General features: G+C 44.1%; 4 protein-coding genes across 9 annotated transcripts; 1 reads left to right on the top strand and 3 right to left on the bottom strand.

Annotated features, from left to right (window-relative positions):
* Positions 1–787: 787 nt before the first annotated feature.
* Positions 788–8,423, bottom strand: gfod2 (glucose-fructose oxidoreductase domain containing 2). 4 transcript variants are annotated; one of them, XM_045207932.1, is made up of 4 exons: positions 8,079–8,423; positions 4,271–4,415; positions 3,616–3,988; positions 788–2,735 (listed from the first exon to the last, which is right to left on the bottom strand). In XM_045207932.1, the coding sequence occupies exons 3-4, from the start codon at positions 3,866–3,868 to the stop codon at positions 1,813–1,815; spliced, it is 1,176 nt and encodes a 391-aa protein (XP_045063867.1). In that variant the 5' UTR covers positions 3,869–3,988; positions 4,271–4,415; positions 8,079–8,423; the 3' UTR covers positions 788–1,812. The 4 variants fall into 4 exon arrangements, with proteins under 4 accessions (XP_045063867.1, XP_041715626.2, XP_041715627.2 ...); XM_041859692.2 differs by lacking the exon at positions 4,271–4,415; XM_041859693.2 differs by lacking the exon at positions 4,271–4,415 and having other exon boundaries at positions 8,137–8,423.
* Positions 8,424–10,643: 2,220 nt separating this feature from the next.
* LOC123481965 (centromere protein T-like) lies at positions 10,644–12,881 on the bottom strand. The gene is made up of 6 exons (XM_045207931.1): positions 12,665–12,881; positions 12,111–12,452; positions 11,746–11,845; positions 11,468–11,635; positions 11,124–11,228; positions 10,644–11,009 (listed from the first exon to the last, which is right to left on the bottom strand). Exons 1-6 carry the CDS (start codon positions 12,879–12,881, stop codon positions 10,877–10,879), a joined length of 1,065 nt encoding a protein of 354 aa, XP_045063866.1. The 3' UTR covers positions 10,644–10,876.
* Positions 12,882–13,613: 732 nt separating this feature from the next.
* LOC121540908 (centromere protein T) lies at positions 13,614–19,445 on the bottom strand. 3 transcript variants are annotated; one of them, XM_041850048.2, is made up of 9 exons: positions 19,357–19,445; positions 18,429–18,532; positions 18,135–18,264; positions 17,211–17,367; positions 16,983–17,076; positions 16,724–16,863; positions 14,188–14,254; positions 13,936–14,088; positions 13,614–13,705 (listed from the first exon to the last, which is right to left on the bottom strand). In XM_041850048.2, the coding sequence occupies exons 2-8, from the start codon at positions 18,515–18,517 to the stop codon at positions 14,004–14,006; spliced, it is 762 nt and encodes a 253-aa protein (XP_041705982.2). In that variant the 5' UTR covers positions 18,518–18,532; positions 19,357–19,445; the 3' UTR covers positions 13,614–13,705; positions 13,936–14,003. The 3 variants fall into 3 exon arrangements, with proteins under 3 accessions (XP_041705982.2, XP_041705985.2, XP_041705983.2); XM_041850051.2 differs by lacking the exon at positions 19,357–19,445 and adding an exon at positions 18,909–18,998; XM_041850049.2 differs by lacking the exon at positions 19,357–19,445 and adding an exon at positions 18,801–18,886.
* thap11 (THAP domain containing 11) lies at positions 19,096–20,982 on the top strand. Its single transcript, XM_041850052.2, has one exon. The coding sequence runs from the start codon at positions 19,343–19,345 to the stop codon at positions 20,153–20,155; it is 813 nt and encodes a 270-aa protein (XP_041705986.2). The 5' UTR covers positions 19,096–19,342; the 3' UTR covers positions 20,156–20,982.
* Positions 20,983–24,374: the final 3,392 nt, after the last annotated feature.

Raw genomic sequence — 24,374 nt, 5'->3', positions numbered from 1 at the left:
GTCATAGCACTGCTTATGCTACAAGATGCACAACCAACATTTCTTACATGTCAGAACATTTTCGGGACATCTGACAGGGGTCTGGAGAACAGAACAGCTATCATCGGTGCGTCCTTGACCCGCTCAAACTACGCGAGTCCCAGATGTACTGATCCTAGCCGAAGTTCAGAGGATTTGACCCCAATCATGAAAATGTGTCTGGGACGGCGAAAACATGGCGAATTCCTGACAAAATCGTCTAGCGTATGCCTGGCATTATACCTCAGTGGTTGCAAGTTGCTTGACCGCTGGAAAAGGACACACTAACATGCGTTTTGCTGCCACCTATTGTATTGGCGCTCTTCATCGAAAGGCTGAAGCAGAGGATTGAAACCCCTATCCCGTCTAAATTAGCTACATAGTGATGCAGTGCACTTTTGGGCTGTCTTTAATTGTACATCCAACATTTGAACGAGACCCCAATTCCTAGGGGAAGATTGGAGCTATCATTCAATTAACATTATGTTGTATGGATGACTTTACACAACTGGAAGACATTTACATTTTACCTGTAATTTTTGAAAAGCCTAAATTCTGAGTCAATTTAAACACACTCAAGGAGAGGCAGCAATATGACAGTGAGATATTTATTAACTTGGGAAGTAACGTGAGTGCGGTACGTTTTCACAGCCTCTGTCCCCTCCACTGAAAACAAAATCATAGGTAGTGTGTACATTTGACATTTTACTCATTTAGCAGACGCTCTTATCCAGAGCGACTTACTGTTAGTGAGTGCATACATTTTCATACTGGTCCCCTGTGGGAATCGAACCCACAACCCTGGCATTGCAAGCGCCATGCTCTACCAACTGAGCTACACGGGTAACAGTGATAACACCAAGTAAAACTGAAATTATAAAAACTTAAAACACAAACTATAAATATCCATCAACAAACCTCTTATAGCTTATCAGACACATTTCCACTTGCTGAACACATACTACTGAAATAAAAAACATACAGCCTTTTCTTAGTAAAACACAAAAGTAAAAATGAAATAAATACAGTACAGTCTTTCCACCATATAGTCAGACACATTCTATTCACAGGCTTGCACACAAGCTGTCCGGTTACCACAGACACAGCGGGTGTAGTAGCATTTTATCAGTGCAGGAAATGCTGATATGGAAAATGGGATCAACAATCAATATCTTACTGATAAAAAAAAAGAAGACATACATCAAATAAGAACTAACTGAAAGTCAAGGGGGTTTGCATGAGTAACTCTGCTGTGAGGGCAGTCTGATGATGATACGCATCTTCTCGTAAAAAGTTAGTTTTTTAAAATGAAATTCTTGAGTTAGTAAGTTACTCTTTAAAAATAACTATATATGTTTATGTGCATAATACACATTTGTGTAAGAGATAATCCTACATTTAATCTATGACATGTATGTAAACTCCAACAAACATTTCTTACATCAGCAGAAGTAGTGAGGCACAGTGAGAAACTATAGTGTGAATACTTAACACGTCCTCCTTCAAGGTGATCACTGATTTGACAGGAATGTGGTGAACTAGGGCCGGATTGGCTGGGAATATTTCAAAACGCACACAGGCATGCACACACACAACAACTCTGCTGAGAAGAGTTCACATCCAGTAGTTCTGTTCCAGTAGAAGGTGTGCCCACCAGTCTGCCTGGCTGTGGGTTCTTGCAGGGGAGGGTAGTGGTTGATAGGGGACAGTCTCCTCAGGACAGGCCATAGAGGCTGTCTGTAGGTCATTTATATTAGTATGTGTAGGTGTGTGTGTGTATATAAATATGAGTACTCAGTTCTTGTTTCTCTGCAGCGCCTCACACAGGTTTTGGTTGGGATCTGGTTCCTGTGTCATGACCTCCACACTTTCCCACTCTCCGCTGCGGCTTGACCGTTTCACCGCCTCCACCACCGTCTGCACGTACAGCCCATCCTCAAACGTTGACGCCATGGCAACCGGCCCCTGCGCCCATGACCGACGCTCCTCCTGTGCCTGGAAAGCATATTTTAGAGCTGTAACCATGGAGCCTAGCCCCCGCAGGTGTGGCAGGGGGACATCCTTGACCTCTTGTCCCGTCCCTCCGCTGTCCCCTAGCAGCAGCTCCTCCCCGTTCCCTCCATTGCGCTGCCCGTACAGCTCTGTCCCCCTGGCAATCAGCCTCCCTGCTGAACCAACAACCATCACCTCGTGGACGAAGGCCCCCGGCATGTTGAAGTTCAGAGTCACAGTGCAGCACACTCCTGACCCAGTCCCAGTCCCCGCCCCGCTACCAGAATGAGACCCTCCCATCAGCATCTGGAAGAAACAGAAGTCATCGCTGGTGACGCGGCGGATCCCGCGGATCGCTCCATTCTGCCGCACGAACGTCCGGAGAAGGCCGTGCACCCGCATCGCCCGTGCTCCCGTCAGGTGACTCAGCAGGTCCACGAGGGTAGAGCCAACCGTGTGGAGCCCGCCACCCCCCATTAGCTCCTCGCAGGTCCAGCCGTATGATTGGTCGAGCAGACTGGGGCCATAGACACGGGCGTCACACACCTGCAGCTCACCCACGTATCCCTCCGCCAGCAGCTGCCGCATTGCTACGAACGCTGGGAGGAAGCGCAGAGCATTACCCACAATGCTCAGCAACTGGGGGTAGTACCGCGCCGCAGTCACCATCTTGAACGCGTCCACAGCGGTAGCAGCCTTCTCACATACCACATTCTTACCTATCCCTACGAGAGAGAGAGAGAGAGAGAGAGAGAGAGAGAGAGAGAGGAAAGAGGTGTTCCTGAAAATGCCTCTATGCTTCAACAACCACCATGTGTGTATGTAGGTTTTGGCACCATCTATTAACTGTGTGTGTGTGTGTGTGTGTCTCTATGCAAATATAACCTCAGCCCTGACCTTAAAGCCCCACCCAACACAGGGAGTCCACTATTCGACCGGACACAGGAGGAAGTACATACTGTCCAGACCCCTCTGCCGCACGCACACACACACGCAAACAGCACGTCCCTCCCCCAGAGCAGGGAGGGACCTTCCGGTTGGTGGAGACACTCTCAGGAAGCAGGAACTAAAGCAGGAAGATGAGGTCAACGCTCAGGAATTCACCCAGATAAGACAGTCAATTCACCTCCTCTGACATCATAACCTACCAGTACCTCAAAACTCACGATTCAGTTAAAGCGTATAGCCAACTATTGTAAATCAATCAGAATACAGTGATAGACAGAGAGGGCTCAATAGAGACTAAGAGAAGGGAGGTAGTGAGAAAGAGGAAAAGAGAGAGCCTCAGCCATGGAGAGAGAGAGATGGGGGGAGGGATGTATGGGAGGTATGAGTCCAGACAGATTAGAAGAGGAATGCACCGATTATCAGTGTTCATCAGAGACTGTACTGTTTATGTAAGTTTGTGGAAGCATTGCTTCCCTATGGCCTCGTCAAGTGTTTGTGTGCTATGAGTATTCTGTATGTTGCCTGAGTGTTGTGTAGGCATTGTGCCAACGTTTGTGGTGTAAACACTGGGATTGATTACCCACGCTCTCCCACAGGGCAGGAAAACCCAACTGTGTGTGTGTACAAGCGTGCATGCATGTATTTGTGTTGTCTTACCCAGGGCTTTGACTGCAATCTGCCGTGTGAGTGGGGGTGAGATGTAGATGCAGACAAGGTCAACATCAGGGTGCAATAAGACATCGTCCGATTGGCTGGTGTGAAACGGAATGCCCAGCTCCTGCGCCAGGGCGCATGCCTCCTCCTCGCTCCTCCCCCAGAGCGCGCGTACCTCAAACCCTTCCCCCCGCAGCAATGGAACTAGCACCCGTGCCGTACTCCCTGTGCCAAACACACCAACACCAGGCAACATTGCTGCCACTCCTCTCCACTGTATGTCTGGTCTGCACCACACAGACACGCAAGCATCCCAACGTCGTCCTACTCCCACCACTCTTCTCTCACAGAGGGAGCGTCTGCTGTATGCTGTTGCCTGGCAACACAGAGAAAATGTTTTAGAATTATTATTATTATTATTATTATTATTATATACATTGAAGAGACTAAGCGTTGTTTTAATTTTACATGTATTGCTCGATTATGAACTTGTTATATAACCAGTAACGTCCACAACTAGCTGCTCCTCTGTCCAACTATCTACACATTAGCTACAGGTTGTTACACCAGATGTGATTTAACCAAAGATTTTTGGTATCCATTACTGGGAGTTACAGGTTTGCCTATACAAAACGTTGCCAGAGATTTTTCAACGAACCTGGTTATGATTGAGACAGATGGGTCCACTCCAAAGTGTCGCATGTCATGATGACACTCATGTTTCGATCAATGAGAGAAGATTTGAAATAGACAAGATGGCGGCATACACATTGTTGGATTACTTCAAAACGCACCACCTGCAACTGGACATTTTAAAAGATAAGTTTGGCCGAATCCAGAACGAAGATAGTGTCGCCAATATCAGGTTAGTTTAAACTTATTCTTGAAAACAATACGATATTCATACCTATGGTTTTATGGCTGATAGCCGAGTAGTTTACACAACAGAACAGCAAAGACGTGTGAGATAAGCAGAACCATAGCTCTCTAACTCCCTACAGTTCTCAGCCATTAGCTTCCCCCATGACTGCTTCGTATGAACTACAACCCCGACGCTGTGTTTTACCATTTAGAAACATCAAATCATCACTTGCGATATGGCCATTATCTCTCATCAGCGAGAAACAATCCTTCAAATAAAGAAGATACACTTACTGTAGCAGTTTTGCACAGTTCCATACAGCTACAGTGGGGAAAAAAAGTATTTAGTCAGCCACCAATTGTGCAATTTCTCCCACTTAAAAAGATGAGAGAGGCCTGTAATTTTCATCATAGGTACATAACAACTATGACAGACGAATTGAGGAAAGAAAATCCAGAAAATCACATTGTAGGATTTTTTATGAATTTATTTGCAAATTATGGTGGAAAATAAGTATTTGGTCACCTACAAACAAGCAAGATTTCTGGCTCTCACAGACCTGTAACTTCTTCTTTAAGAGGCTCCTCTGTCCTCCACTCGTTACCTGTATTAATGGCACCTGTTTGAACTTGTTATCAGTATAAAAGACACCTGTCCACAACCTCAAACAGTCACACTCCAAACTCCACTATGGCCAAGACCAAAGAGCTGTCAAAGGACACCAGAAACAAAATTGTAGACCTGCACCAGGCTGGGAAGACTGAATCTGCAATAGGTAAGCAGCTTGGTTTGAAGAAATCAACTGTGGGAGCAATTATTAGGAAATGGAAGACATACAAGACCACTGATAATCTCCCTCGATCTGGGGCTCCCACGCAAGATCTCACACCCGTGGGGTCAAAATGATCACAAGAACGGTGAGCAAAAATCCCAGAACCACAGGGGGGGACCTAGTGAATGACCTGCAGAGAGCTGGGACCAAAGTAACAAAGCCTACCATCAGTAACACACTACGCCGCCAGGGACTCAAATCCTGCAGTGCAAGCCGTTGCCCCCTGCTTAAGCCAGTACATGTCCAGGCCCGTCTGAAGTTTGCTAGAGTGCATTTGGATGATCCAGAAGAGGATTGGGAGAATGTCATATGGTCAGATGAAACCAAAATTGAACTTTTTGGTAAAAACTCAACTCGTCGTGTTTGGAGGACAAAGAATGCTGAGTTGCATCCAAAGAACACCATACCTACTGTGAAGCATGGGGTGTGGAAACATCATGCTTTGGGCCTGTTTTTCTGCAAAGGGACCAGGACGACTGATCCGTGTAAAGGAAAGAATGAATGGGGCCATGTATCGTGAGATTTTGAGTGAAAAACCTCCTTCCATCAGCAAGGGCATTGAAGATGAAACGTGGCTGGGTCTTTCAGCATGACAATGATCCCAAACACACCACCCGGGCAACGAAGGAGTGGCTTCGTAAGAAGCATTTCAAGGTCCTGGAGTGGCCTAGCCAGTCTCCAGATCTCAACCCCATAGAAAATCTTTGGAGGGAGTTGAAAGTCCGTGTTGCCCAGCGACAGCCCCAAAACATCACTGCTCTAGAGGAGATCTGCATGGAGGAATGGGCCAAAATACCAGCAACAGTGTGTGAAAACCTTGTGAAGACTTACAGAAAACGTTTGACCTGTGTCATTGCCAACAAAGGGTATATAACAAAGTATTGAGAAACTTTTGTTATTGACCAAATACTTATTTTCCACCATAATTTGCAAATAAATTCATTAAAAATCCTACAATGTGATTTTCTGGATTTTTTTTTCTCGTTTTGTCTGTCATAGTTGACGTGTACCTATGATGAAAATTACAGGCCTCTCTCATCTTTTTAAGTTGGAGAACATGCACAATTGGTGGCTGACTAAATACTTTTTTCCCCCACTGTATGGGTGCTTCCATCCTACACTTCCACTACACTTCAAGTTATGCTTACACACAGGTGTCCGGAGCATGCTAGATTGTTAATTAGCACAGGTGGTCGCCTTTTGTCTTCAGTTTGTTTTCCGTAAACAAGCGCTGTAACATGGAGATATGGCAGTGTGGGAACACTAACCCTATCAAGGTCTGTATAAATGTAACCTTTTGTTTTCTGAAAATTATTTCTCGCTGATATGAAAGATAAGGTTCATATGCTTCCAAAACCTTACCGCAAGCGATGCATGTTAATGTTCAGACCGAGCGACGGGGATCTTAACAAAACTCCCCCCTACAGAAGACGCCTTCGTCCAATGACTCTTATTATGTGTAATGGAACTGAGAGTCATGATCAAGGGCTAGGCAGAACAATATATACACTGAACAAAAATATAAACGCAACTTGTAAGTGTTGGTCCCATGTTTCATGAGCTGAAATAGAAGATCCCAGAAATCTTTCATACGCACAAAAAGCATATTTCTCTCAAATTCTGGGCACAAATTTGTTTAAATCCCTGTTAGTGAGGATTTATCCTTTTCCAAGATAATCCATCCACCTGACAGGTGTGGCATATCAAGAAGCTGATCAAACAGCACGATCATTACACAGGTGCACCTTGTGCTGGGGACAATAAAAGGCCACTTAAAATGTTCTGTTGTCACAACAATGCCACAGATGTCTCAAGTTGAGGGAGCATGCAATTGGCATGCTGACTGCAGGAATGTCCACCAGAGCTGTTGCCAGAAAATGTAATGTTCATTTCTCTACCATAAGCCGCCTCCAAAGTCATTTTAGAGAATTTGGCCGTACGTGTAAGGCGTTGTGTGGGCAAGCGGGTTGGTGATATCAACGTTGTGAACAGAGTGCCCCATGGTGGCGATGGGGTTATGGTATGGGCAGGCATAGACTACGGACAACAAACGCAATAGCATTTTATCGATGGCAATTTGAATGCACAGAGATATCGTGACGAGATCCTGAGGCCCATTGTCGTGCCATTCATCCGCCGACATCACCTCATGTTTCAGCATGATAATGGCAAGGAACTGTACACAATTCCTGGAAGCTGAAAATGTCCCAGTTCTTCTATGGCCTACATACTCACCAGACATGTCACCCATTGAGCATGTTTGGGATGCTCTGGAACGATGTGTACGACAGCGTATTCCAGTTCCCGCCAATATCCAGCAACTTCGCACAGCCATTGAAGAGGAGTGGGACAACATTCCACAGGCCACAATCACCAGCCTTATCAACTCTATGTGAAGGAGATGTGTCGTGCTGCATGAGGGAAATGGTGGTCACACCAGATACTGACTGGTTTTCTGATCCACACCGCTACCTTTTTCTTTAAAGTATCTGTGACCAACAGATGCATATCTGTATTCCCAGTCATGTGAAATTCATAGATTAGGTCCTCTTTTATTTTAATTGACTGATTTCCTTATATTAACTGTAACTCTGTGAAAAAGTAGCGTTTATTTTTGTTCAGTATAGATAGGTTAGCTTGTTAGCTAACATGAACTAACCAGTGGCTGGGGAGGCAGAAGCCCAGGGGTCCTGGATAAGGATTTTGAAAATCGATGAGCTCTTTATAACCACTATTGTGACTAGGATATATTTTGGTGGTCAGCTACAGTACCTTCGCTTAGCTCGATGACTTTTGATCCGCCGAGTGCTAGGAGGCGATGTCCGTGTACCTGCTGATGTGATGACGTCCCCCGCCTCCGTCGGACTCCCGGTGCCGTTTAATCCGTGGCAGCGAGACTCACCATTCACATTCAGGTCAAAACTTCATGGTATCAGAGCAAGACTCTCAATTTATTCACACTTCTGTATTCTCAATTTATTCATACTTCTGTATTCTGTCTTCAGTATACTTTTCGAGGTTTCAAATTAGGTATTCGCGTTCGCCCAGCATCCGTCTTTCTACACGAAGTTGTCCTGATGCGTCTGCGCAGTGTTGTCCGAGAGACAAAATTCCAGTCACGCCCATCTGAGCAACGCCCGGACTGGTTTCTAGGAGGAGCCGAATCTCCCAAGCCATCAAGACCCACGCCATTGGCCGTTCGATAGCCAATGGGCTCTCAGCAATGCGTTCACCGCCGCGTTTGAGGAGAAGCAGTCTGCCTACAGCAGTGCCGCGTCCAACCAGCTAGCACGATTGACTGACAGCGAGTTAAATGCCACGCTACATGTAAATTAAGCAAGGTAGCTAACGAATTAGATATGGTTTACGAGTAGAATTGCTTGTTTTCAGATACAAAAATAGAGCTAAAGTTGCCTCATTGGTATGCCGCATTGCACTTCATGAAATCAAGAAAAAACTGTCGACTTTGACAGACTGAGCAGTAACCTTCATGCTGACCACACCGCCCGCGTTGCAAAGTAAATGTACACATTCATGTTATTCAATCATTGCACCCACACCGCTGGCGCGCGTCTGCGTAGCCAGGCGCTAAAATAGAACTTGGTTCAATTTGTGACGCTTAACGCTTTGCAGGTCCCGCCTCTCCCATCTCCTCATTGGTTTTTAGGAGCATGTACCCACGTGGGTGATTGAAAGTTGAACTGAGGTCCACACTCCAGTCCAGTTGGTGGTGGTAATGCACCTTAAAGTTGGTTGCCAACCGAAATATAAAATCCAAACAAGAAGAAGAAGCCTGAAGGAGGAGCGATTACTAGAAAGGAGATCAATTTACACTTTTATCTGTGGATTAATTGTCGGAGTAGAGGACCTTGTGCATTTCAGGTAAAACAACAACCCAATGTTTATATCCCAGGACAAATTAGTTAGGAACAGTAAGCTCGCTAGCTAAATTGCCATTCTGGAATTAAAGAACAAATACAGCATATACTTTCACTCCTCTACCTTTACCTTATAAACTGCCTCTACCCCCCACAATCATTTTTTTCTTCTCCAATTTGGGGTTAGTGGGGCCCCTCAACAGCATTTTTTAAACGGGCCCCCAATTCGCTAAGTCCCCTGCAAGTAGGCCTATTGAGAGCACTCTCTCGGAGGTGAATTACCTCTGAGATGATGTACAAGTGAGCGCTCTCAGACTTGTCTATCAACCAAAAGCTATTGTAATATTTTACATTATATACAAGTCAATTGTAATGATGAGTCATAAATCCTAGACAATCATTTTCTAAATATTTTCATAAATCACTGAGCCTTCACCTCCCCTCTCCAATAAGTTTATTCTCACACAAGTCTAACAAGTGCCCTTCTGAGAGGAAGACAGAGGGGACAGCTGATTGGCTGATAATTAATGTTTTCATATATTCAAAACCAGGAAGTTTAGTGGTAAGAGACAACTCAAGTTTATTTTTATTTTTATCAACTGACAATCAGCAATTCAGCTTTATTAAACATAGACATATGTACATCATTGTTATCGACTCCTTGCCTTAGGGTACATGGTAGCAGGACACAATGCAACTAACGTTATACAGACAAAATGAGAAGAGGCAGTCCATCAGCATAACTGTAGTTTCTGTATCTAAAAACCTGATTCTACTCGTAATCCTATCTAATTCGTTAGCAAATTTGCTCAATTTACATATAGCGTGGTATTTAGCTCACTGTAAGACTCCGACGGTAGCTAGCTAGCTACTTTTCCGCTTTGGACAAGGCAGACTGCTTCTCATCAGACGCGGCGGTGGAAGTGTTGCGGAGAGCCCATTGCCTATCGAACGGCGTGAGTCTTGATGGCTTGGGAGCTTCCCCGAAATAATATTTATGTTTACTGCGGTGGGGGGCTACAAACGGATTACTGAGCTACTGCCCGAAAGCTGACCGTTTACCAAGAACCAAACAGAACGAACGAAACGGGCCTACCTGCATTTTTCCAATAGAAACGTCCGTTTGCATTTTCCGTTTGGAGTAAAGGGTTTGTTACTAAACGTTTTGCAACAGAATCGGCGTAATGATTACACCACAGAGTATCGAATGCGACCGTTTGAATGTTATTTTTTTATTCAGACTGTAATGTGATTAGCTGGGTCGATTGTGAAAACTGGGGGTCAGCATGAGGACAGAGGGCATTAGATTAGTGTCTACAAACTATAGTGCTTGTATTGGTTGTGTCTTTCAGGTTTCTCTGATGGTTAGAAAGTGCACTTGCTAACCTCAGGGCTTCAACTCCAGTCTCCTTTCTCATCCAAAGGCCCTTACAAATGCCAACGCAACGCTAGACCAGACTACTGATTAAATCAAATCAATTTTATTGCAGTGATATTTGACAAACAAAAGACACAATGCCATCTTCAAACAAATACAACACATTTACACCAGGTTACATGGTCTTGTCCTGGATGTGTTTGAATGAGCGTCTACAAATAATAAATGAACAGCTGTTAATAGATATTCAATCAAATATACAACATCAGCCCACAACAGTATGATTTGGGCTGATCATTCTCAATATAGGCCAATCATTTTCTCCTCGGTTTGGGAATGACGTAGTTACCACTTGTTGCCACAGGAATGAGGAGCTTTCGGGATTCCATTGGGAGATATTTCTCTATCAACACATTCACCGGCATGCTATCAGTCACAAACCCCTGTCTGGAGAGAAAAACAGAGTTAGAGAAAGACGAATGCACCGCACACACACGACAAGGAGATTATAGTACATACTGTACACTTAAACAGCTGATGAAACCAGAGCTATACACAAACCTCCGCATCAGCAGCTCTACGTCCTCCACCTCAATGGTCTTCCTCTTGGCGTGAGCAGCAAACGTCTCCAAGTCATCAGCTAGTCGGTCAAAGTAGCGCTCCATTCTGGCAAATCCATTTTATACATACATGCATTCATCAATCAATACATTATCTTTAAGTAAGTCCTCTATTCTGTCACTAATACGTACGTCAATTAATTTAACATCAATTATAAAATAACAGTTGCATTCTGATGTTTTCCTGTCTGAAAACAGACAGTTACATCACTAAATGTATATATCACTTAATGTGTAAGTGAATGAACATAAGCACTTTTTCCTAAGATGGGTCTAGTCTCTTACATCTCCTTTAGGACAGGGTAGACATCTGTAGACACCTTGGTCTTGGCGAAGTGTTTGAACACGCTCATGATGTAGCTCTTAGGGAGACCAGGGTCCTTCTTGGCTGATCCAGCCCGCTTTCCCCTCACCGCTTTGGGCTTCAACGCAGCTGCAGCACCAGCTGAAACACTGAGGCCCCAAAACACAACAGATTAGGTCACAAGCTTGCACAAGCTAGCACACGTATAAACACACAGTACTACTACTAAAATGATTGCATGTCTTTGTGTGCGACTTGCCTTGGTTGAAGGTTTTTGAGAACAGTGGGTGTGGCCAGGGGGTCAATGGGCAGAGCATTCCTCTTCTCTCTGACAAACGCAGGTGTCTTCATAGACAGCTCTGTAGGAAAGAAAGGGTTAGTCATCACAGCATATTTACATTTAAGTCATTTAGCAGACGCTCTTATCCAGAGCGACTTACAGTTAGTGAGTGCATACATTATTTTTTATATATATTTTTTTCATACTGGCCCCCCATGGGAATCGAACCCACAACCCTGGCGTTGCAAACGCCATGCTCTACCAACTGAGCTACATCCCTGCCGGCCATTCCCTCCCCTACCCTGGACGACGCTGGGCCAATTGTGCGCAATTGTGGATCTAACCTTCACACTGGATACCATCCTCCTCTTCCACATCATCCCAGTCCTCATGGTCAGCTGGGCTCTGGGCAGTGATGGGGTGCAGGGATGACGTGCTGCTGTGAGGGGCGTTGTTCTCAGGTTCAAGGGTAATCTCTAAGGGAGGCATGGAGTTCTCCATCTCCTCATTGCCAGGGCTGGTGCCTGTTCTACTGAAACCTTCCAGCTCATCTTCCTGGGGCAACGGGGAGGGAGGGGCACTGCTAAGGGTTACTGTGCGGGGATTGGCGCTCTCACTAGCTCCCACCTCCGGCCCGCTGTGCCACTCACCAGCAGTGTCCCCCTCTGACCTTCTGCCTGCCCACCCTACAAACACACACACAAAGACATCAATAAAACAGTCTCACAAATACTATATTAAATAATAGAATAGACCCACTAAGATTATTTTTCAAACTTCAAAAACACTGAACAGTCTTGTTGACAAGCAGTATTTGAGCCAAGTGGAATACTGTCCACGTCGGCCAATGTCACATATTTCATTATCACATCGCGCTCTCATCACCATCCTGACTCACCAGTCTCTGTAGGATGGAGCTCTGCTCCCATGCTCTTGTAGCCCCTCCCTCCTTCCATCACTCCAGCAACCTTGACTCCACCCTCTGAGCAATAAGCTCTCCGACTGATGTGCATCGCATCGTGTGCTAAACTCTGTGATGTCAAACCTTTTTCCTGCCCTTCTTCAAATACCTGCTCCCCATCATCTGCTACATCTTCTGTCTGAGGTTCAGCCATCTCTTCTTCTTCTCTGTCTGAGATTCAGATACCTCTTCTTCGGCCTGAGATTCAGCCATCTCTTCTTCTGTCTGAGATGCAGCTACCTCTTCTTCTGTCTGAGATTTAACCATTTCTTCTTCTTCTTCTTCTTCTTCTTCTTCTTCTTCTGTCTGAGATTCAGCTACATCTTCTGTCTGAGATTCAGCCATCTCCTCTCTTCTGTCTGAGATTCAACTACCTCTTCTTCTGTCTGAGATTTAACCATCTCTTCTTCTTCTTCTGTCTGAGATTCAGCTACATCTTCTTCTGTCTGAGATTCAGCCACCTCTTCTTCTGTCTGAGATTCAGCTACCTCTTCTTCTGTCTGAGATTCAGCTATCCTTCTTCTTCTGTCCGAGATTCAGCTACCGCTTCCTCTTCTGTCCAGGAGTCAGCTACCTTTTCTACTTCTTCTGTCCGGGAGTCAGCTACCTCGTCTACTTCTTCTGTCTGTGATTTGGACTCCTCTCTCTGCCCAGCATCTCCAGCCAAATCCTCTCCATCTTTGTTGTCTACTTCCATCTCATACTCCTTTTGTTCCCCAACCTCCTCCATATCATTCTCCTCCTCATCCTTCATTCCTCCCATTTCTCGCTGGATCTGTGTTCCTGTGATGGTGTCTTTGTCCTGCGTGGCGATAGTGAAGGTTGTCGCTGTGTCAACAGGCAGGGCGTAGAGCGCCGTGTTGCTGGTGATTATGTCATGGGTGATGTCAGGGGCGGTGAGGTCACTGAGTCCCAAGGTGAACCCCTCGGACCGAACAGTCTCACTGAGACCCTGCTGATCCTCCCTAACACTCAGCTCTGAAAAACAGGGAGAGAGAGGTGGGCGTGGGAAGAGAAATAGGTGGAAGAACTAGGTTTAAGTTCTACTATTCACACAAAATGTGGTCTTAAATAAGAGTCTCAATCTCATATTGTTCCAGATAATTTAAGTACATATCAAACAATATAATACACAGAACAAAAGACAAGCAGAGATATAAGGGGGAATAAATGGGATAGGATGAGAGGATGCAGAGGAAGGGGCTTACCAGTGTTTCCACCCATCGCCACCTGTCGATTCTGTAGGGCCTTGTCAAACTCCTCAATGCTAATTTTTTTACGATTTGCTACCTTCCTTTGAAATCCCCATTTTCTCAGTCCGAACGTCCACAAAGGGTGTTTTCAGAGAGAGGGTGATAGAGCTACAAAATGTGTGAGAAAACACCCTCAGTTACATTTCTGACATTCACTACTGAAATTCAATGAGAGAGCATAAATGTTTCCCATTTGCAGCTCTTTACCTTGGAGAGGCAGAAGACTGGGATGAGAGGTATTTTTCTGTTGCAGTGCCACCTTCACCCTCTCCGTCTGCAAATAAGGAATCCACAAACATAAAATTCTATCAGAAAGCGAATACATCCATAATCAGACTCTTAACCAACATGCTCCAAGACAGCTTCTACCCCCAAGCCATAATACTGCTAAAATAGCCATTAGACTGCTAAATAGTTAATTAATGGTTACACAGACTATCTGCATTGATCCTTTCTTGCAGTGACTATATGCACTCACAATACTACACACACACATCATATGCTGCTGCTACTCTGTTCTTTATTTTACTCTTATTATTATTATTATCTATTATGATGCCTAGTCATTTTACCCTGCCTGGTCCTCTGTAGCTCAGCTGGTAGAGCACGGCGCTTGTCTAAGGTGTGGGTTTCCCATATGTATGCACGCATGACTAAGTCGCTTTGGATAAAAGCGTCTGCTAAATGGCATATTATTATTATTCATGTACATACAGTATCTACCTAAAATACCTCATACCCCTGCACATTGATCTGGTACTGGTACTCCCTGTATATACAGTTGAAGTGAGAAGTTTACATACACCTTAGCCAAATACATTTAAACTCAGTTTTTCACAATTCCTGACATTTAATCCTAGTAAAAATTCCCTGTCTTAGGTCAGTTATGATCACCACTATTTTAAGAATGTGAAATGTCAGAATAATAGTAGAGAGAATGATTTATTTCAGCTTTTATTTCTTTCATCACATTCCCAGTGGGTCAGAAGTTTACATACACTCAATTAGTATTTGGTAGCATTGCCTTTAAATTGTTTAACTTGGGTCAAACGTTTTGGGTAGCCTTCCACAAGCTTCCCACAATAAGTTGGGTGAATTTTGGCCCATTCCTCCTGACAGAGCTTGTGTAACTGAGTCAGGTTTGTAGGCCTCCTTGCTCGCACACGCTTTTTCAGTTCTGCCCACAGATTTTCTATAGGATTGAGGTCAGGGCTTTGTGATGGCCACTCCAATACCTTGACTTTGTTGTCCTTATGCCATTTTGCCACAACTTTGGAAGTATGCTTGGGGTCATTGTCCATTTGGAAGACCCATTTGCGACCAAGCTTTAACTTCCTGACTGATGTCTTGAGATGTTGCTTCAATATATCCACATCATTTTCCTTCCTCATGATGCCATCTATTTTGTGAAGTGTACCAGTCCCTCCTGCAGCAAACCACCCCCGTGCTTCACGGTTGGGATGGTGTTCTTCGGCTTGCAAGTTACTCCCCTTTTCCTCCATACATAACAATGGTCACTATGGCCAAACAGTTCTATTTTTGTTTCATCAGACCAGAGGACATTTCTCCAAAAAGTACGATCTTTGTCCCCATGTGCAGTTGCAAACCGTAGTCTGGCTTTTTTAAGGCGGTTTTGGAGCAGTGGCTTCTTCCTTGCTGAGCGGCCTTTCAGGTAATGTCGATATAGGACTTGTTTTACTGTGGATATAGATACTTTTGTACCTGTTTCCTCCAGCATCTTCACAAGGTATTTTGCTGTTGTTCTGGGATTGATTTGCATTTTTCGCACCAAGTACGTTAATCTCTAGGAGACAGAACGCGTCCTCCTTCCTGAGCGGTATGACGGCTGCGTGGTCCCATGGTGTTTATACTTACGTACTATTGTTTGTACAGATGAACGTGGTACCTTCAGGCGTTTGGAAATTGCTCCCAAGGATGACCAGACTTGTGGAAGTCCAAAAAAAAAAATCTGAGGTCTTGGCTGATTTATTTTGATTTTCCCATGATGTCAAGCAAAGAGGCACTGAGTTTGAAGGTAGGCCTTGAAATACATCCACAGGTACACCTCCAATTGACTCAAATGATGTCAATTAGCCTATCAGAAGCTTCTAAAGCCATGGCATCCTTTTCTGGAATTTTCTAAGCTGTTTAAAGGCACAGTCAACTTAGTGTATGTAAACTTCTGACCAACTGGAATTGTGATACAGTGAATTATAAGTGAAATAATCTGTCTGTAAACAATTGTTGGAAAAATTACTTGTGTCATGCACAAAGTAGATGTCCTAACCAACTTGCCAAAACGATAGTTTGTTAACAAGCAATTTGTGGAGTGGTTGAAAAACTAGTTTTAATGACTCCAACCTAAGTGTATGTAAACTTCCGACTTCAACTGTAGTTCCATTGTTGTGTATTTTATTCCTCTTGTGTTACTATTTGCATTATTCTTTTTTAACTCTGCATCGTTGGGAAGGGCTCGTAAGCAAACATTTCACGGTAAAGTCTACACCCGTTGTATTTGCCGCATGTGACAAATAAAATTGTATTTGATTTAAACCTGAAACCATGAAAAGTGGGATTGTCAGTGGGGCAAAATGAGCCGAACAGAAAATATCTTCTCATATAGAGCAGTTAACCAGTATGCTTAATCACGCCCTCTCTAACACGTTCAGAACATGCTCCAGTTACAGATATCACACAAACTTAACCATGCGCACAAACTGTACAGTGCCGACCTTGACCTTACCTTCACCATGTTCAAGCTGCCTGTTGAATGCTGTTATGTTGAGACTCCGACGTGGTCGCTTCCTGCTTAGTCCCTTCACCGTATTTGACAGGTTTACTGTGGTGGTCATGTCAGGGAGATCCAACTCAGACAGCCCTGTACTAGTAGACACACACAAAAACAAGGTGTGAACGCACAAACACATCACCACACCAATAATGCAGAGGGCTGTGTGTCCTGAGTGCACCTCTGAGGATATCGTCCATCTCTGTCAGCATACCTTGGGCGGTTGCTGTGAAGACCGGAGTTTGTGGAGGGCAGCTCTGGCTCCTTCCTGACTGGCCAGTCCTGAACCAGCAGGGATGTCTCCGGCTCTGACCAATCAGAGAGGTGACAGAAAAGCAACAAGACAAAGATCACTGAACAACAGGCCATAATGTGCCCATGATGAGCATATAATAAACATACATATTACCCCACTCTCTCACTGTGACATGACAACACTCACCTGTCTGCAGGATCCCCCTGAGTAGGTATCTAGGTGTGATGTCATCGTCATAGAGAAGTGAGGCTGTGGCTGGTGCAGGCGTGTTTATCTTCCTGACTCCCTCTGATATAGTCCGCCTCTTACTGGGTGGCACTGGCAGGGAAGACCTGGAAGTGCTCTGTAAGAAAAAAGACAAATGCTGATGAACTCAACACAACACAAGCCTTGTTTAAAACAGTCCCTCTGCCCTACACAGACAAACGGACAGAAAGAATGACATCCAAAGTAATGCCGGGCGGACACTACATTACTTTAAAAATCCTAACATCACTGAGCCTCACACATTAAACTACCGTCTTTCCTGTAGTTGTTTGTCTTGCCAACATAGTGGTGCACAAACTAAAGATGGGGGGGGGGTCACACACTACAATATTATTCACTTGGACGTAAGATTATTCACTTGGACGTGAGGATTCACACTTGCCATACAGAGTTGAAATATCTAGCCAATACATTTTTATTGAATAACATTGTGTGTAAAGCGCTTGTCAGAGCTGTAACAAATTGACACTTTAGCAAGTACAAACGCATACTAGTAGTAGTCATCGCTCCTGCTCGAGAGTTCTGGGTGATGCGATACAACGTCATCATCTTGCTGATCACAGTTCTCAAATATTCTCGTTGCATATGTCACACTACACACAGAGTTTGTGCAGATAAAATCAAACATGTTTGAAAATATCGGGACGTCTGGGACTGTTCAAAGACAGGATCGGTAGCCCTCATATTGCGTCTCTGACCCGTTCACATTAAACGATCGTAGGTAATGTCCGCGCGCCCAGAGTAGGCAAGGACATGGGGATTTTGTCTCCGATCTCAAAAACGTGTCTGGCACAGCTCAAATTGGGGCCAAAATCACGTAGTATACACCCGGCTTAACCTGACCTCACGAAGCTTCTTTTTGATGCTCTGTTTGAGGGCCTCCTGTGGGGTAAGGGCCCCAACATCACTCCTCCTTAGTCTGATACTACGTCTGACTCTGGACCCCGGGGACTGGAACTGAGCCTGGGAGGCACTAGAGAGGACATAACACACATGGCTTATTCCACTAAAATTGAGATATCACAGTCGACAAGCGAGAGCCTGTCAACCTAACAGTAGACAACCGCTAGCCAAAGCAAGTTTAGTTGATATAGTAGTAGGTACCGTGGGTGACACTTTTCGACAGTGTTGATTTACCTGCGGGTAATTGGGGACCTGGAGGACTCCGTATGAATTACATTTTGCAGGAGAATCCGAGCAGACACGTCCTCATCTACAGAATCCATGGCATAACGTTCAGTCTGTCGAAACAGAAGAAGTCAACGTCATCGATATTCTGGAAATAAAGCTGTCAGCATGTCAATTAACTAGCTAGCTAACTACTGGCTTAGTACTTACTAGCTAGCGTTAATGCAAATAAACACATAGCTTACTACTTCTGAAAGTAAGTAAGCGAGGCGACTAACGTGTTTAAAGTTAACTTCGCTAACGAGTTAGCCTAGCAAGCTATCCAAGCTAAGCTAAAGTTAGCTATATCATACACTGACTGACACAATCAAGCAATTTTACCGAGTGGTGTCATGATACGTTAGATTAGTGTCGCCTTTTTATGTGGAAAAACAATGTTTTAATGTGCTATTGTATGATAGTATCCTAAGCTTGCTAGCTAGTGTTTACCTTTTAGCGGTTGGCTCCCGCGTTTAAAATTCAAGTGAAAACTCGCGAGATGATATTTTTGCGAAGCGGAAAATATATTCGGTATGCATTTTGGGACTTGTAGTTTATTTGTTCTTAGTTCCGATTCACGCTTGCTTGGAAAGAAGTAATAATTGATACAATAGTTAAACATCCATCAAAATAATACACTTCTGAGACATTATACACAAATACGTCTAAAAAATATATTAAATGTGCGCAACACTAAACAAAATGTCATCTTTTGAGGGCTGCCTGCTTAGGACACAAAACAGGAAGTTGTAAGCATTGCGGGACGTGTAGTTCCGCTTTCGAGGCCGATCGGCTTGATAACAACGCGAGGAAGAACGAAACAAAAATAAATTAGATACAACTTCAATAGATAAACTTGTCATCAGATTTTCGTTGTAATAAACATGCCTGGATTCACCTGCTGTGTCCCTGGCTGCTACAACAACTCTCATCGGGACAGAGCGCTGCGGTTCTACACATTTCCAAAGGATACCACGCAAAGGGAGATTTGGCTCAAGAACATCTCCCGGGCCGGGGTGAGCGGCTGTTTTAGTACCTTCCAACCCACTACGGGACACCGCGTCTGTAGCGTACACTTTCCCGGTGGCAGAAAGACCTATACCGTTCGAGTACCGACGCTCTTCCCGCTGAGAGGAGTGAATGAACGCAAGAACCGAAGGGGCAGGAACAGGAAAGCGTCTGTGGCGGCTCCTGTTCCAGCCCCTAGTCCAGGCAGCATTGTCATCACCAACGTTGTTTCGATAGCCGCTGAGAACGCTCAGAGCGATGCAGTCACCGACACAGCTGCTACTGGTGGCCCTATCGTGGTGCAGATCGGCCCGGACGGCGAATACCTCGGACCTGTAAATCCACCCGCGCAGGGTGACGCGACCTGTTTTACTGCAGTCGTCTCCAGCTCCACTGACCTGGCCGGGGGCGACGAAACCCCTGCGGACGCCGCGGCCGCTGTCCAGCAGTACTACAGCGTTGTCAGCAACCCGCTGGACCACGCGTACTCGCTGACCACCGGGACCACCTCGGCCGAACTGCTTCGGAAGCTGAACGAGCAGCGGGACATCATCGCACTCATGGAAGTTAAGATGAAGGAGATGAACGCAACCATCCGCCAGCTGCGCGTGACGGAGGCCAAGCTACAGGAGGAGGTGCGCGAGCGGGACCGTTTGCTGTGCGCTGGAGCAGCGGTAAAGAAAATATGACAATAATTCCCACCCAAAGGATGGATAGCTAAAGACCGTCGCGACCTAAGACTCTAACGTGAGATGAATCGGGTCCGTGGAGAACAGAGCAAACCCTCTTTTGTACGAAAGCGATGACAATTTATTTTCAATAGAGGAGATAGCTACTTTTTCGTCTACTAATGCTATTTTTGGCTAGTTAGTTGATAGTAAAAATCCCATAGTTGCCTATAAAACATTACCCAATTTAGTCCACCCATGTGTTTGCTAAGTGCAAGCAGCCTTTTAGGGGAGTGTAAAAACATTGGCGAATGCGTACTTGTGGATCTCCTGGCTGCAACTCTGTAGCCTACTTTCGACATAGAACATTTTAAATGGGGGATGGGGGAATTATTAGGCCATTGTTTTGTTGTTAAGCTGTTTGTGTTTGTATGTCAGTCTGCAGTTGAATTCTCCTTGCAGAATATTGAACACCAGCTTTTCAGTTCAGAGGCCATCCTCCAAAACAAGGTTGCTCTGTGACTCTGACTGTGGGAAAGATGTGCTTGGCATCATGGAAGTATGTGTGCTTATGAGGTGCCTATTTCCCACCAGAGACCTGTCTTGATCCATGGCTCCATCTGATTGTAAGGCTTTTACACCACCTAAATGTTCACTGTGACCTTGCGTGTCTCAACCTTCTCCTCACAAATGGTTTGATACAGTATCTGCAGAGTTGCTACTCAAGCATGGATGTTATGTTAACCTCTGACTGTTGAACTTTGACCTGACAGCAATTACTGTCATGTGATGACTGTTCTGAAACTTAAACCATATCAATTTGAAGTAAATTTCATTATGAAATAATATATCCTGAGTTGTTTCTTTATCTGTTTAAATTGATGCATGAGTGTTATATCAGTTATCCACTCATTTCTTGGGTATAGCTCAGTAGGTTGGATCATATCATGTAGTTGATGTCTATAATTTATATTTACCTTTTCAATTGAAACTGACATTCTCTTAGAGAAATCCACTAAAGCGAACACCATAAGGATCTAGACTCATGGCTTAATCTTATCTTGATTATTGGCCTAACATATATGGTCAAGTGCTGCAAAAAAATACCTAGTTAAGCTGCAGCTGGCCCAGAACAGAGCTGCACGTCTTGCTCTTCATTGTAATCAGAGGGCTAATATTAATACTATGAATGCCAGTCTCTCTTGGCTAAGTGTTGAGGAAAGACTGACTGCATCACTTCTTGTTTTTATAAGAAACGTGTTGGAAATTCCAAATTGTTTGCATAGTGAACTTACACACAGCACTGACACACACACTTATGCCACCAGGGGTCTTTTCACAGTCCCCAGGTCCAGAACAAATTCAAGTAAACTTACAGTATTATAAAGAGCCATGAGTGCATGGAGCTCTCTTCCATCTTATATAGCGCAAGTGAACAGCAAACCTGGTTTCAAAACACAAATAAAGCAACACCTGATGTCACAATGCCTCTCCCCCATGTGACCTACTTGTTGTGTGTTTGTACTGAGGTATGTGTAACTGATAGATGCACACACACACTACATGTTAATGTTTTGAAATGTAAATTGTAAAGTATTTTGTCTGAAATGTATTTTTCGTTATGCGTCGGACCCCAGTAAGACTAACTGTCGCCATTGGTGTCTGCTAATGGGGATCCTAATAAATCAAATCAAATGACTAGCTCACATTAAGGAATATCTGGTATGGGGAGTTCATTTTCAAAATAAAGTTTTAATCCTCTCACCAGACCTGCAGCACTATACAGAGACTGTAGATGGCACTACAATACAGCTTGGACATCAATATCACTGGACTTTCCCCTTCCCATTCTGTCTAGTGTCCATCCCTATCGGTCACCTTTTCTGCATCTCCCTTGGCCGATCATGGTCCACTATCTTACCTTCCTCTGTTATATGGGACCTTATGCATTCTCGCCCCAGCCCTGAGTCACTTAGCATCAGTAAACTGCACATTTCTAAGAATCTTTATTGTTACTTTCTATTGTATTCTTTTGTGGTAGATTCTATCTATTAGTGAGTGACTTATCTTTAGCAAAGACTAATTCAAATCCATTTATCATAGAGATGTGATTAGCTTTGCAACGTACTACTGATGGTTTTCTCACAAACTACGTTGCGTTATATAGCGATAGCTTTATGTGCTTTTAGCGCTGTTGGTTAGAGCTCACGTATAGCCTACATGGTGAGATTATTATTATTTGTCAAACGGCAGCCAAACAGCGATTATCATGTCACAGTAACAAGACCCTCGATATTTATTGGAAAGGCGCATCAAGCTCATCACCTTGCACTTTCACCACCCTGTGAAGTTCTTCATAATTTATTTAATCTGTAGCCTAATAAACTGCATGGTTTCCCAAATCGTAGTGGGAGGACCTCACAACATGTCATCGCGTGACTCCAAGTTTCCATCGACATATCCCGCACAATTCATTTTACCGACACAAAAAGATCCCACTATGTCTAGCGTATTGAGTTTTGTCAACATTTGGAAAGTTTCCCGAAAAATGCTCTGTTTCCATCAGGCTGGTCATTAAATGTTTTATCCGACATATACTTTACTAGCATAAAAAGGTTTAATGGACACCTCCTTAATTGGTATGGATTAAAAAGCACCGGACAGTCAAAAACACTATGAGGGATGTCAAATTATAACAGTGTAGAGGAAAGGAGACGAGGAGGCCAAGTAAGAGAAGTAAGAGTATTGATATGCACCCTCAGTCTTCTGACCAGACCACTCTGAGGCTCCACTGCTGGTTAGCAAAGGGTTTGTCTGAGGGTTTACACGGCTCACATGAGAGCTCAGAGCTGTTTCCCAGGATAGGCAACCTGTATGTGTGTATGTTTGTTAGAGAGTTTGTATAACGGGTGTGTGTGAATATTCTGTGTACATTGCATTGCTAGTTATTTTGGAGTTTTAAGATCAATGATGTGTGTAAACTGGATGACTGACTATGCAGTTTGTGTATATATGTATATTTTTCAAATGTTTGCCACCGAAATAATGTACCTTTTTAGCTGACATGGGTACAGAAATTATGTGAGAGAGAGAGAGAGAGAGAGAGAGAGAGAGAGAGAGAGAGAGAGTCAATCTGGATTTATTCTCTACTCCCAGTCCCAGTAGAGTTATGTAATGACTTAATCTAGGCCTGTCAATCAAACTTACACAACTCTCTCTCCCTTTCCCTATCCTGTCTTTCTCTCTCGCTTTCACCACACACAGTATCTACGTAGTGTAGCCACTCATGTCTAATAATTTCACTGTCTCTTCCTTACTGCCTCTTAATTCTATAATATTAATCAAATTCCAAAAAACGATGTGCATGACTCAGCTGCCTCTCATATCATGGTACTTGCAAGAGGAAACCCTATGTCATTAAAGAGTATAACAAGATTAAAGTATAACACTGTGTTTTGACGTGAATGTCTGTGAATTATATATTTTTTACAAAACAAACAATTCATGAAATCCTCTATCAGACAATCCCGTGCCAAAGCTCTCAGTGGTCATCGCGTGACTTGTGTAAGTGACCACACTGCCATGCATCGTTCCAAGTGGATTTGCCTCTATTTGTAAGGATATTACATTCGCTTTTGTGGCACATTTCTTCCTTTTGGTTATGTTAAGCCTGTTTAGCCTTGTTTGCCCCTGTTGATTTGGTTAGCCCCTGTGTTCTCTGGTGCTATATATTCTATTGTCCTTGCCTTTCATTGTTAGCCATTGTTCTTCTCTATTCTCGGAACAACCATAGAGATAAAGCACATATGCTTTATCTAACCATAGTGTCCCTACCTACCTAAACCAACCCTCAAATCTATATAAAGATGCCATCCATTGAACTGTGGGAGATTAAACAGCAGTGTGACGATTGTGGCTCTCTCAGCTTCCTGCCATGCTGAGACCCTTATTCTGCAATCAGATAGTCAGGGATATTGTGTATAGGACCAGTATGGGATTGCATGTCTTTAGAACAAAAAATACATTTCATGTGTCCTAATCTCAATCCCTGCTTCCGGTTGTCATTCTGATTGTCATTCTGATGGTACGACACACACACACACACACACACACACACACACACACACACACACACACACACACACACACACACACACACACACACACACACAGAGAGAGAGGGGCATAGCAGGTATCTCCAGAGGCAGACAGGCAGTCAGATTATTCAGAAGTTAATGGT

The sequence above is a fragment of the Coregonus clupeaformis genome, chromosome 26, assembly GCF_020615455.1.
Source record: "Coregonus clupeaformis isolate EN_2021a chromosome 26, ASM2061545v1, whole genome shotgun sequence".
In the NCBI taxonomy this organism is placed as follows: Eukaryota; Metazoa; Chordata; class Actinopteri; order Salmoniformes; family Salmonidae; genus Coregonus; species Coregonus clupeaformis.
This window is presented reverse-complemented; position numbering and strand designations above follow the sequence as displayed.